Source organism: Mesoplodon bidens, assembly GCF_964165515.1.
Source record: "Mesoplodon bidens genome assembly, chromosome: 3".
NCBI lineage: Eukaryota > Metazoa > Chordata > Mammalia > Artiodactyla > Ziphiidae > Mesoplodon > Mesoplodon bidens.
In genome coordinates this window covers 177,557,073-177,571,963 of record NC_138178.1, presented here as the reverse complement: position 1 = coordinate 177,571,963, position 14,891 = coordinate 177,557,073, and the positions used below count along the sequence as shown (strand labels likewise).

General features: G+C 43.6%; 1 protein-coding gene across 2 annotated transcripts in view; it reads right to left on the bottom strand.

The window, feature by feature from the left end:
• The window catches only part of TDRD9 (tudor domain containing 9), a gene marked incomplete at its 5' end in the record, with an annotated part of 116,256 nt that overhangs the window by 22,377 nt on the left and 78,988 nt on the right, over positions 1-14,891 (bottom strand). For both annotated transcript variants that reach the window (XM_081229147.1, XM_081229148.1), the window contains 8 exons: positions 3,784-3,939; positions 4,840-5,100; positions 5,598-5,687; positions 5,972-6,184; positions 7,269-7,380; positions 8,806-8,979; positions 12,655-12,755; positions 14,741-14,848. In XM_081229147.1, the coding sequence (XP_081085273.1) occupies positions 3,784-3,939; positions 4,840-5,100; positions 5,598-5,687; positions 5,972-6,184; positions 7,269-7,380; positions 8,806-8,979; positions 12,655-12,755; positions 14,741-14,848 (1,215 nt within the window). The remainder of the gene's footprint in view (positions 1-3,783; positions 3,940-4,839; positions 5,101-5,597; positions 5,688-5,971; positions 6,185-7,268; positions 7,381-8,805; positions 8,980-12,654; positions 12,756-14,740; positions 14,849-14,891) is intronic.

The following is a 14,891-nucleotide window of genomic DNA, read 5'->3' as shown; positions in this document are numbered from 1 at the left end:
TCATAAAAATCAGATCAGAAATAAATGAAAAAGAAATGAAGGAAACGATAGCAAAGATCAAACAAACTAAAAGCTGGTTCTTTGAGAAGATAAACAAAATTGATAAACCATTAGCCAGACTCATCAAGAAAAAAAGAGAGAAGACTCAAATCAATAGAATTAGAAATGAAAAAGGAGAAGTAACAACTGACACTGCAGAAATACAAAAGATCATGAGAGATTACTATAAGCAACTCTATGCCAATAAAATGGACAACCTGGAAGAAATGGACAAATTCTTAGAAATGCACAACCTGCCAAGACTGAATCAGGAAGAAATAGAAAATATGAACAGACCAATCACAAGCACTGAAATTGAAACTGTGATAAAAAACCTTCCAACAAACAAAAGCCCAGGACCAGATGGCTTCACAGGCGAATTCTATCAAGCATTTAGAGAAGAGCTAACACCTATCCTTCTGAAACTCTTCCAAAATATAGCAGAGGGAGGAACACTCCCAAACTCATTCTACGAGGCCACCATCACCTTGATACCAAAACCAGACAAGGATGTCACAAAGAAAGAAAACTACAGGCCAATATCACTGATGAACATAGATGCAAAAATCCTCAACAAAATACTAGCAAACAGAATCCAACAGCACATTAAAAGGATCATACACCATGATCAAGTGGGGTTTATTCCAGGAATGCAAGGATTCTTCAATATACGCAAATCAATCAACGTGATACACCATATTAACAAATTGAAGGAGAAAAACCATATGATCATCTCAATAGATGCAGAGAAAGCTTTCGACAAAATTCAACACCCATTTATGATAAAAACCCTGCAGAAAGTAGGCATAGAGGGAACTTTCCTCAACATAATAAAGGCCATATATGACAAACCCACAGCCAGCATCGTCCTCAATGGTGAAAAACTGAAACCATTTCCACTAAGATCAGGAACAAGACAAGGTTGCCCACTCTCACCACTCTTATTCAACCTAGTTTTGGAAGTTTTAGCCACAGCAATCAGAGAAGAAAAGGAAATAAAAGGAATCCAAATTGGAAAAGAAGAAGTAAAGCTGTCACTGTTTGCAGATGACATGATACTATACATAGAGAATCCTAAAGATGCTACCAGAAAACTACTAGAGCTAATCAATGAATTTGGTAAAGTTGCAGGATACAAAATTAATGCACAGAAATCTCTGGCATTCCTATATACTAATGATGAAAAATCTGAAAGTGAAATCAAGGAAACACTCCCATTTACCATTGCAACAAAAAGAATAAAATATCTAGGAATAAACCTCCCTAAGGAGACAAAAGACCTGTATGCAGAAAATTATAAGACCCTGATGAAAGAAATTAAAGATGATACAAATAGATGGAGAGATGTACCATGTTCTTGGATTGGAAGAATCAACATTGTGAAAATGACTCTACTACCCAAAGCAATCTACAGATTCAATGCAATCCCTATCAAACTACCACTGGCATTTTTCACAGAACTAGAACAAAAAATTTCACAATTTGTATGGAAACACAAAAGACCCCGAATAGCCAAAGCAATCTTGAGAACGAAAAACGGAGCTGGAGGAATCAGGCTCCCTGACTTCAGACTATACTACAAAGCTACAGTAATCAAGACAGTATGGTACTGGCACAAAAACAGAAAGATAGATCAATGGAACAGGATAGAAAGCCCAGAGTTAAACCCACGGACATATGGTCACCTTATCTTTGATAAAGGAGGCAGGAATGTACAGTGGAGAAAGGACAGTCTCTTCAATAAGTGGTGCTGGGAAAACTGGATAGGGACATGTAAAAGTATGAGATTAGATCACTCCCTAACACCATACACAAAAATAAGCTCAAAATGGATTAAAGACCTAAATGTAAGGCCAGACACTATCAAACTCTTAGAGGAAAACATAGGCAGAACACTCTATGACATAAATCACAGCAAGATCCTTTTTGACCCACCTCCTAGAGAAATGGAAATAAAGACAAAAATAAACACATGGGACCTAATGAAACTTAAAAGCTTTTGCACAGCAAAGGAAACCATAAACAAGACCAAAAGACAACCCTCAGAATGGGAGAAAATATTTGCAAATGAAGCAACTGACAAAGGATTAATCTCCAAAATTTATAAGCAACTCATGCAGCTCAATAACAAAAAAACAAACAACCCAATCCAAAAATGGGCAGAAGACCTAAATAGACATTTCTCCACAGAAGATATACAGACTGCCAACAAACACATGAAAGGATGCTCAACATCTTTACTCATTAGAGAAATGCAAATCAAAACTACAATGAGATATCATCTCACACCAGTCAGAATGGCCATCATCAAAAAATCTAGAAACAATAAATGCTGGAGAGGGTGTGGAAAAAAGGGAACCCTCTTGCACTGCTGGTGGGAATGTGAATTGGTACAGCCGCTATGGAGAACGGTATGGAGGTTCCTTAAAAAACTACAAATAGAACTACCATATGACCCAGCAATCCCACTACTGGGCATATACCCTGAGAAAACCATAATTCAAAAAGAGACATGTACCAAAATGTTCATAGCAGCCCTATTTACAATAGCCCGGAGATGGAAACAACCTAAGTGTCCATCATCAGATGAATGGATAAAGAAGATGTGGCACATATATACAATGGAATATTACTCAGCCATAAAAAGAAATGAAATTGAGCTATTTGTAATGAGGTGGATAGACCTAGAGTCTGTCATACAGAGTGAAGTAAGTCAGAAAGAGAAAGACAAATACCGTATGCTAACACATATATATGGAATTTAAGAAAAAAAAATGTCATGAAGAACATAGGGGTAAGACAGGAATAAAGACACAGACCTACTAGAGAATGGACTTGAGGATATGGGGAGGGGGAAGGGTAAGCTGTGACAAAGTGAAAGAGCGGCATGGACATATATACACTACCAAACGTAAGGTAGATAGCTAGTGGGGAGCAGCTGCATAGCACAGGGAGATCAGCTCGGTGCTTTGTGACCGCCTGGAGGGGTGGGATAGGGAGGGTGGGAGGGAGACGCAAAAGGGAGGGGATATGGAAACATATGTATATGTATAACTGATTAAATTTGTTATAAAGCAAAAAAAAAAAAAAACTACCATGAGGTATCGCCTCACACCAGTTAGAATGGGCATCATCAGAAAATCTATAAACAACTGCTGGAGAGGGTGTGGAGAAAAGGGAACCCTCTTGCACTGTTGGTGGGAATGTAAACTGATACAGCCACTATGCAGAATAGTATGGAGGTTCCTTAAAAAACTAAAAATAGAATAAAAAAAAAAAAAAAAAAAAAGAAGAACTTCCCTGGTGGCACAGTGATTAAGACTCCACCTGCCAATGCAGGGGACACAGGTTCGAGCCCTGGCCCGGGAAGACCCCACATGCCGCGGAGCAGCTAAGCCCGTGCACCACAACTACTGAGCCTGCGCTCTAGAGCCCGCGAACCACAGCTACTGAAGCCCACGCACAACTACTGAAGCCCACGTGCCTAGAGCCTGTGCTCCTCAACAAGAGAAGCCACAGCAATGAGAAGCCCGCGCACCGCAACGAAGAGCAGCCCCCGCTCGCCGCAACTAGACATAGCCCGCGCGCAGCAACGAAAACCCAACACAGCCAAAAATAAATAATTAATTTAAAAAAAAACAGTAAAGAAAAAACCATCATGACTACTAGCTACAATTCAGCTTATAAATGTAGAATGATTTTTTAAAATTTTAACTGTATTTTAAAATAACTCCTATAAATTACCTTGCAGTTTGGGTTGCCCAGTTTATTGGAAGAAAAGCTCTCTAACAAAATCTGCATCAGATACTTTTCGTCGTCTTTCAAGGGGGATGGCACGGACATGTCTGTCACATATTCTGCTGATTTGGAAAAGAGATCCTTGAGAACTTCATGGCTTTGCTGAACCAAATAAGAAAAGTTCATTTTGCTAAAAGGAAAACCAGTATTAAAAGCACTTTATTCCAAGCTAATCAAAGTACTTCATAGGCATGACCTTATTCTTAGGTGATCTTTAGATTATTAAGGTGTCAAAAGATAATTTTCTCAAGTACATTTTAAAATTCAAACAAAAGAAATAAAACAGAATGCATTAAAGGCTCAATTCATTAGCCTTTACTACCTTTCAGCCATCAGAGAACTGAAAAGAGTGAGAAAAAGAATTTTTTGTATACAAAATGTCAGTTTCATATTGGGAATATTACCAGGATCCCTGGAAGTGTTTTCCCACATGGAAACACAACCAGCTCTACAGTGACGTTTTCCTGCTTGTTTGTCCCTTGCCCAACTCAGCACCTCATCCCCAGCAGAAATTACAGAAGGAAAAACAAACCACCTTCAACATGAGCCTCAATGGGCATCTCAAACCTTCAGATCAAGAAAAATAGCTTCACAACTGATTTTGAAAGAAACAGTTGAAAGATATTTTGAAATGTTCAAAATACTTGAAAGTAATATTTTATATAACTACTTTCCTTAGGGAGATAAATCTTGGAATCCATTTTTTTAAAAATCCCCAGAGAACATTTTCACATCTAATCTTCATTCCAGGAAAAAAAAAAAAACAGCTCCATAATCAGAAACCAACAAGAACAGCACTTGACCACCGTAATTTGGTCTCAAAGAAACTAGAAGACATTTATGAGGGCACCACAGACCTTACCACACTGAACACTGTCCAGCTCTTCACCCCCCAATATCCTGAGAGAGGAAAAGGGCCCCCCTTCTCTCACTCCCCCACCCTCTGCACACACACACTCAGACACACACACACGCTCCTAAAAGGAGGACGGAAGCACACACCTTGGACTCATAGGGCTCCTCGGCCAGCTCGGCATAGCCCTCCTTGACGAGGACGTCTTGCACGTTGACGGCGTCGTGCAGCGCTGAGGAGAGGTAGGCGTCCACATGTAGGACGCCGTGCACCACGGAGAAGACCTTCACGAGGAGGGCACGGCCACTGACCAGCAAGGAGAAGCGCCGGCTGGCCCCGCTGCTCCAATGCTCGCCACCTACCAGACACCTCGCGGATGGGCGCATCTTGCAAAGCTTAAACTCCAAAGCCTACGGGACAGAAGCGCACAGCTGAGCCAGTTTATAAATGTGCGAGACACTCATCCCAAATACCAGTGAAAAGTGACCCTGGTGCAGGGATCCTCACCAGTGATCTCCTACAAATCCTACTGAAAACAGTTTCAGGGTAAGTGAGGATTTCATAGGTAAAAAAAACTTGGTTTTCCTTTTCAACAAAAAAAAAAGTTTAGAATAACTTTTAGAAAGTGCATGTGGGAAAGCATTAGAAATTACTGCTGAATTAAAACTACTTTTTTTGCTAAGTGTGAAACACTCCATATATTTTAACTTGCTCCAAAAGCAGTACTAGCAAAAATATCTACAGCAATATATTTCTGGGAAAAAGCAGAAACCAAATTCAGAGAGCATGACAAAACGAGTGCCAGCCCTCTGGGCCTTGGCCCTGTCCATAAGCTGCGGGGCGACCACATGACTCCAGAACCCTCCTAGCTTTACGCTCTCACACCACAGGAGCGTCTCGACCTTACCTGAAAGGGAAGTTCAAGAAACTGACAGGGAATCTCCATTAAGACGTCCAGAGCTACGTGCGCTCTGTTTCCATAGTCTACAAAGAACACCTAGAGGATGAGGAATGTGCCTCAGTTAGTAGAGGCCCAGGCAAACACTGTGTGCCACCAACCATGGCCACGTGACCATCCATCCCAGCTCTGTCATCACAGGATTCCTAGGGACTGGGGCTTAAATCCTCACATCACTGAGGGAAGTAACTTTTCTACCAGACCACTTCTCTAACTTTAATTATTTTATATTTAATTTCCACTTGAAATTAGAAAAGACTTTCTATCAACTGCTATAAGTCTGTTTCATTTCCCTTTCAGTGATTTGTTACAGAAAAACATACCTCAGCAGAATTTCCAGAAACATAAAGGATTTGTGCTCTAAAGTAGCTTTCTTTATCAAAATCAGCAAAAGGAGCCAGACAGACCAAGTCTGGATGTGGGTGAACGGGCAAGGGCACCAACTTCAGACGGCTGATTTCAGCAGTAAGCTTTTTCAGAATCTCTGAGCTTTTTTCATCAATCCTATATCCCCAAAAGTGCCCCACTTCAACCACCTAAAAAGGAGGAGGAAGAGCAGAGATGAACTCTAGAAAGGATTTCTGTCAAGAGGCACAGACACTCAAACTGCAGCCCTGGCATACCACCCTACTACATGTCACAAGCCAGATTCCCCGGTCCCTAAGTATTCTACGGGGGAGGGGGTGCCCGGGTTGAGTGAGGTGAGGAACGGTGTCTGGAGGCACAAGACTCGCGGGCACACAAGCACTGTAGGCTCTGGGGGGCATGTGAGAACAGGGCTGTTCCATCCCTGACCAGAACCCAGGGCCCCCAGGTGCCCTCTGGGTGGCGAGGGCCGGGCGCGAGGTGAATGCACAGCCCCCTGGAAGAGCAGTGGGGGGACGGGAGAGTGGGTGTCCTCGCCTGCTGCCGCTGCAAGACGGCCAGGGCCGCACTGCTGGAGCTCTCCGGTCTCCTGGCATCCAGGTTTCTATGGGAAGTCTCCCAGTCAAGGGTAACTACGGATTTACCAGGAAGCCTGATGCATTTTAACTGAAATTTTATTTTGAAGAAGTAAAAACTATACCCCAATGAATAATAGTGCCAATGCTAGTTTCGTGGATATAAGTTGAATTACACAAGCAAATAGCACTATGCCAATTAACATTTTTACATATATCTTGTCGCCAAAACTGATTTTAAAACGTACTAACATTTTAAAAATTAAAATTTGACTCTAGAATGAATATTTGTGTTTACAATTTGTGTTATAGCCACATTTCAATTCAGCAAGTGAGAGTAATTCAAGCTCACCTAGATTTGCTACAGGTAACCCTTAAACAAGGCAGGTTTGCTCTGCGAGGGTCCGCTTACCCGGATACTTTTCAACAGTAAAGACTACAGGACTGCATGGTCCGTGGCTGGTCGAATCTGAGGATGCAGCGGGACCACGGATACGGAGGGCCGACAGTGAGTTACCCATGAATTAGCCCCACATTGTTCAAGGGTCCAGTGTAGATGACTAAGGTACACAGGCTGTGGGTGAGTGTCTCTATACATCCACTATCTCATGTATACAACACGACAATTCTAGATTAAGAAGACAGAAAAGCTCTAATGATTGGATCACACCATTCTTACCTCTGTAACATCAATTGTTAAGAGGAGATCTGTAATCATCTGGGATCTGTCTAACGTGTTAAATGAGACTTGCACAGGATCAACTGTCTGCTTCTGGAAGTCCACATTCACCCTATTTAACACAATTTATTTTAAAAGGCAATAGAAGTATTACCAAGAAAACATGTTTACATATATGAAGTTACTGCTTGAACTATTCCACTGTTTCTATAAGAAAAGAACATTTTAATAAAATACCTAAAGCCAGAGATGATGAAGTCGATCTTATCTGAAATGTGAGTTTCTGATGGCTTCCTGAGCTGCCCTGGGGGAGGGTGTGTACCCCAGTAGTTACATACTACCCTTCAGGAATATATTCTAAAGGTCAAGACTGTTACGGAATATCTACTTTTAAGGATATAAATTCTAAATCTAGGACCTGCAATGTTTCCTAACTTGTGGTTTCAGAGGTGAGTGACTCTGACTTTTAGAAAACTACAAGAATCCAAAGCCTATTTAATGTTGTTAGGAAACACATACATGATTGTCTAATAAACCTAAGAATTATCATTCATCCAGTGAAGCAATAATATAATAAATGCTAAAATTCCAGGAGATGAAATATAAATTGATACAAAGTTTCCTTTCCTAATAATTTTATTCTTAAATGAAGAGGAAGAATTATAAGAGATCTGATCCACCTCTCTTCCCAATTTTCCAACCCATTTATTAAATAAGAGTGACTCAGGCTAAGTTACCCAGCAGGACAGGCCTACGCCACGTTATTACAGACTGAACCCACTCAACTCCCAAACTCGCAGAATCAAACCATCCCACACTGGATGAAACTCGATGGAACATACTTCCCTACCTCATCAATTCCTCAAATCCCTGTCAAATTCCTCATGGGGTTAAAAAGATTACAAATAAGAAAAGATGCAAGAGAATTCCTATATACAGCACTGTGTGAATATGACTGAAAGGCAAAGTAATCTGTCAGAAACACTGAAGGGCGATTTAATTTGGTCCAAGAGAAGCCAGCCTGCGAACTGCACGGCAGCTGCCTGGGGGCCGAGCAGACCCGTGCAGGCAGCCCGGCCCCCGGACCCTGCTCAACAGGGACAGGTGGCCTGTGCTGGCAAGCGGCGGGCTGCTCCCAACTGCGCCTGCGTCTTGTCCCACTGCTGGTTCTGCTAAGGGCAAGGGAGACTCTCCTCTGCTTAGGAAGAGAAAGGCAGTTACTGTAAGGAGGAAGAAAGGAAACTCACATTAGGGTCAATCCCTTCGATTTAAACTGAAAATGACACAAATGGTCCTACCCAATCCTCCAAACAGCCTTGTACAATAGGTATCATAGCTATTAAACAGATGAAAACACTGAGGTTCAGAGAGGTCAAGCAATGTGCCCAAGCACACACAGCTGGGAGATGATGAAACCAGGCTGCCATGCCAGTGCTTTTAGTGTGAACTTCAGCAAGGTTAAAGAGTTGTTTAAAAATAATATTGAGAATGTGAAAGCAGGTGGACAGAGTTGTGCCCGCCTCCCTTCTGAAGATACCTTGTATTCCTGAGCTTGGAAACAGCCCCTCCTTGCACCTTCCCTTCAATCTCCTCTGCAGAATGAACATTGAGTTCAAGGGAAACTTTCAGCTGAGACATCTTAGTGGCCATATACACGGCAGGAAGAGTTTTAAACCTCTCTGTTGGATTGCGTGAAAACTCCACAAAGGCTCTGTTCCACAAATGTAAATAAAAAAATAAGTTTACGAGGCATGTTAATTTCTCTCAAGTTTAGATAGAGACTTTCAGTAACACCTCTCTTCAAAATACCAGCAACTCTTCCTTCTACAGTTAATCAAGAAGACGTATTTAAGGGAAAATTATGCACTTAAGAGAAATGAAAGTTACAATGACATACCATTAAATTAAAACCAAGTATCATCCTTATGTATTACTCAGTATAATGCAGAATAAAGATTAAGTTCAAAAGGAATTTTCGGCTAAGAAATCTTAATTCTCATCATTAGAACAAAGTGACAGATTCGGGTTTTTGTTTTCTTCTATTTTATTGTAAAGTAAAAATCAGACAGAGAAAAGCACACAACTGAGTAGTTCAGTGATCTTTCTGATCTCCCTCCGAAAAACCATTCAGTTTATCACCCAGTAATGTTGAGGCACGCCCCACCGTACAACCCACCCACATCACAGTGTCCTATTATCACATCCCTCCTTCTGGGGGAATAAGAATCAAACATGCAGTAAGGGGACTTCCCTGGTGGCGCAGTGGTTAAGAATCTGCCTGCCAATGCAGGGGACACGGGTTCGAGCCCTGGTCCGGGAAGATTCCACATGCCGCGGAGCAACTAAGCCTGTGCACCACAACTACTGAGCCTGCACTCTAGAGCCCGTGAGCCACAACTACTGAGCCTGTGTGCCACAACTACTGAAACCCGCACACCTAGAGCCCGTGCTCCGCAACAGGAGAGGCCACAGCAATGGGAAGCCCACGCACCACAATGAAGAGTAGCCCGCGCTCACTGCAACTAGAGAAAGCCTGCGTGCAGCAACGAAGACCCAACGCAGCCAAAAAATAATTAATTAAAAAAAAAAAAAAAACATGCAGTAAGGGTGCCTGCCAGACACTTCCTGGTAAAAAGGAAAAAATCTTCAGGTTTACATCTGTTTGTATATGTATGTCAAAATCTCCTGGAGCAAAACATCATACTCGGAAAAATAGACTTATGACTGCTTCAACTACTGTCATGGAAATGTGTGATTTTGGGTGACCTGGAAGGACCCTGAGCTGATGAAGAGCGGCCTGTCGCGTCCCATCCCGTCCCGTCCTCTGGCCTCTCTGCAGCCTCCTGTCTCCAGTGCACTGTCCCCCTGCCCTCGGCTCCCTTTCAACCCTCCTCCACCGACCCTGGGTGAGCTCACAAGTGAGCACGTGCGGTCTCCTCCTGTCCTCAGCTCCCTTTATTCACTTCCATTTCTGCCATCTTTCTCTAGAAGGAGCCTAAGTCTCTCCTTAGAAATAATTTCTTTCAAATACTCTAGAGCACATTTCCAAGACTCTCGTCTTCCCTGAGTATTTTCAACTCACCACGTGGAGAGAGCCAAACCCGTGATATTCCCCGCGCCCCACTCAGCCCCCAGCCCTGCCTTCCTGTCCACTCCCCCCGGCTGAAGTCCTGGCCCTCGCTGGCTCCTCTCTCGTCTTGGTCCTCCACAGGCCATCAACAGCCGAAGCGAAGAGCTCTTCCCTCCCATCCGCTGCCTCCTTTTCATGTCAAAAGTCACCTCGGCTTGGACGGCTGCCAAGCTTATGCTGGATGGCTTCTTCTCCTCCTCACCACTCCCCGATTAAGTTCTACAAAACACAGTTCTCGTCAGAACACCCAGGGCTCTCTAAATACCCACTACTGGCGTTCATACTAGTCAGCTGGCTACAAATACCATCCTAAAGGCAGCACCTGATGCCCACTCTTCAGACTCAATCTGACACAAAACCAGCTCCCGGCAAGAGGGCTCTGGCTGTGCCTGGCACACACCCTACGCTTTCCCAAACCACAGCTCCGCTCACACTGGGCTCCTGCCCCACCTGCCAGGGCTGCCTCCCCTCCAACTCCTCCAGAGGAAGGCCCAGGTGAATGTCACTGCTCCTACTCTGAGCCTCAGATACGATACCTTCTTCCAACCCCCCAGGCCTCTCCCAGGACACTTCACGATGGGCAAACATCTGTGGAACTGATTTTACTCTCCATGCGCACCACTAATTTGAAAATGTCTTACAGGAGGAAACCGTGCGCCCACGTACGACGTGTGCTCCAGTGCCCTTGGTCCTGCACAGAGCAGGTCCTGCTGGATCCCAAGGGGGAGGACAGTCTTGACTCAGTAACTATTTTATGTCATTCTCTGCCTTTAATATTTGATGCACAGAACTGGTATAACCAGAAGAACACTGTTACATCCCCAAGTAATTGGTATGACATTGGTATTATGACTAAACACCAGAAATCTATGAGGAATCGAGTAAAATATAATTAGAATACCTACAGAGATAACCCTGACAGAAAGAAGAAGAAATGAACACCAAATGCAATCCAGCAGTAAGGATTAAGGAAAGAGGCCGCTGCAAGCTTAGTGAGAGCCCAGACGGCACCATCCAAATCAGTCCAAAGAGCACCCACGCACATAGAACTGGTGTCTCAGTAAGGCAAGTGGACTTTCCGTATTCAAGAAAGATGGTTTAGCTACAAGAATCCAACTTTAAGTAAGTCATTTTGTATGTGATTAAGAATTTGACTGCTAATTTATATTAGAATATTTAAGAAAACTTGAGACACTAAGTTTAATTAAATCTGTAATGGTTGTTAGAAGCACCTAGAAAGACTTTACTTATTAGGGTTATATATTTGCCATGTGAGGCATTTACATGCTTACAAAGAAAATCAATATATTAATCACAGGAATGGAACCTAAAATGTGTGAGGCAATTAATCCAAAATTTAAGCAGAATGAATAGGCTCAACTTGAGTTATTGGACATTAATCAAAGAAAAACTAAAAGTATTTCTTATTTACTAGATTTACAAAGCTTTGTAAATTAAATAAAATGTGTAGGACACGAGAAAATTTTTTCCAATTTTTTTTTTTTTTTTGCAGTACGCAGGCCTCTCAGTGTTGTGGCCTCTCCCGTTGCGGAGCACAGGCTCCGGACGCGCAGGCTCAGCGGCCATGGCTCACGGGCCCAGCCACTCCGTGGCATGTGGGATCCTCCCGGATCGGGGCACGAACCCGTGTCCCCTGCATCAGCAGGCGGACTCTCAACCACTGCACCACCAGGGAAGCTCCCAATTTTAAAAATTAAAAATCAATTTAAAAACCGTAATAGCCTTTTCTGTGCATAAGCATTCTCTCTTGGAAATGAAAACTCAAAGTGATACTCCAAAACACACCACTTATTCCTTATCTGCAATTAAAATAGGCCAAATGTAACTGAGTTTTGCAATATCTGTCTTCCAAAAATATTTAGAACATGTAAGTTCTAAATAACTATAAGCAGATAAACTCTCCTGCAGGCATCTCTGGCGGCCGGCGACTTACTGTGAAATCTCGGACGGCCACACCCGAGTGCAGGGCACTTCCAGAGCGCCAGCCCTGGACCTCATCGCGCTACTGAACCTTCTTGGCACCAGACGTCCTTTAGGAGGAACGTGGTTGAAAGAGAAGATAAATTGCTCCTGACAACAAGATAAACCACAGCTGTGCTTTAAGAGCTGTGTCCTCAGCAGCCCGTCTGACGACCCATTTCCACATGCCCCGAAGTTGAAGGAATCAGCCCCTGTAAACATAAAATCTCGTGGTTCTTTCGTAATTGCGGTGGATTACAAAAATACACTACTTACTTTGCACCATCAAACACGATGGATCTGACTTGGCCGCACTGTCTAAAGAGAGACTGCAGTTGTTTATAGTAGAGAAATCCATAGGGAGGAACGTGCTTCAGCTGTAAAACACCACACTGCATTAACAGGAGCAAACACAGAGCTCACAGTCATAATGTTCACAAAAACAGAGCACGCTGTCTTTAAGCACAAGACGTAGACCCGACAGCAGGGTCTTTAAGGACTAACGACTTCTAAATTATAAGTTTTAATAATACATGTTAAACAAAGGCTAATTCTTCCCCTGTTAAAAGAGTCCAAAAGTCTGATACAGAAAAGTTAAGACTTATTTTTCATTTTTACCTTAAAATAACCAAGCTGACTAAATACATCTTTTTAAAACATAGTATTTCTATATAGGCAACAGCAGGAACTTAAACGTTAAAGGGAAATGCACCACTTGGTGGAGGAGGGGGTGCGTCCTCGCCCCGCAGGCTGCACTAACAGGAAAGGAGCTGCAGCAACCCCTCCCTCTCCGAGCGCTTTCTCCCTCCCATCAGGGCAATCTGTGTTCCGAGCTCCGGCGCGAAACTGGGAGTCCCCTGCCCTGTGACCTGCTTATCTCAGGGCCCAGCACAGCTCCATGAGAGGCAGTGGGTGGCTGAAAAGCAAGGGCTGGGGACTCAGGTCTGAGCTCAAGTCCTGGCTTGTCAGGGTTCTGCAGGCAAAAAGTTATGGAGCCACCCTAGGACCTAACAGCCACATCACTAATTAAGGGGGACAATAAGTCCTCGACTCAGAGAGTCAGTGTGAAGCTCAGAGAAGAATGAGTAACAAGCACTCGACAAAGGCCCTCTCAGATGATAAGCGCTACGGAAACACTAGCCACACTTAGTTTTTATAACACATACAGCAGGTAACTTTTTGGCCCCCAGAGTGCAAGGTGAACAGGCTGCCTGGTGGCTGAAGGAGGCAAGCACAGCCCACGTCTGAGGAAATGTGCTGTGGGGTCCCTCCCCTGGTGCACAGGGCAGGAGGGAGCACCACCAAGGCGTGAGAGGAAGCCAACCAGAAGGGCTTGGTCCACCATGACGGTCTCAGTACGAACAGAGGCCCAACCACACTTCCTCGAGAGCAATAAGGAGCCAATGACCGCCCCTTCAGGTAAAACCCGCCCCCAGGTACAAACTGCATCTCAGCTGCCTCTGGTCCCCAGTGTGAGCACCAGCTCCGCTCCAGCGCTCTGCAGAGACCCTCTCCCTCGTGAACTCTTCCTTCTTCAGTAACAGTGTGATGGAAACAAGAGGAGTAAGAGCTGGCAATGACGGCGTGTTTACTTTAGGCCAGGAACTCTGCCAAGCGCTCTCTACCCCCTTTTTATTAGACACAGGCCGGTCATGGAACCCAGGGTCCGCTAAAAGCCCGATTCCCAAATGCTTTATTCCAGTTGCCTACCCTGAAGTGATCCTGTGCTCAGGTTTAAACAAAGGGTCCACAAATGTTGATCTGATGGTCAGTGCCTGGCACTGACCATCAGATGTGCCCAAAGCTCATGTTAAACACTAATTTCCAGGCCACACTTTCTACTTCAGATTCTGTGCCACGGGGCCTCAAATCTGAATTTCAAAATAAACAAACACTCTATAGGTGATTCTATTAAGCATGAATGGGGATCAGAGTTTAAATCACAGTACAAAGGTGCCAACCAAATAACTCTTTACGTTGTGTAAAATGAAGTTGTCAATTAACTAAATGTTCTTAAATTTATGGAGAAGCATCTTAAATCCTTCAAAATGGGACATCAGCAGTCAAGGTTAGCCATGAATACCTAACTCTGCAAGGCTTTCTTTTTTTTTTTTAGGCTTTCTTTTTTAAGGCCAGGTCTGCAAAACAGGAAGCGAGACTGAGGAACTAGTGGATGCATGTGAAAAGGTCAGACAAACCATGAAATTCACTTTAGGGGAAAAAAATCCACTTAGTACTTATAAAAAAATAGAGGCAAGTGGGGAAATAAAATGTTCCGCGTTCGCCACATTGGAATGAAGCTCATCTGAAAACTGAGCACCCGGCCTCCACCCCAGAGAAGGCTGCCTATCTCTCCACCTACCACAATGGTTGTCTTTGGGTCTTTGCCCGCCAGCTCCCTCACTGCCATCTCTTCGTCGGGGTGCCCAAAAGTAAAGTAATTCGGATAAAAAGCACCTGCCAATACAACCTGGAAGAGAAACTTATTTTCATGAAGTAACAGCATTATTTTA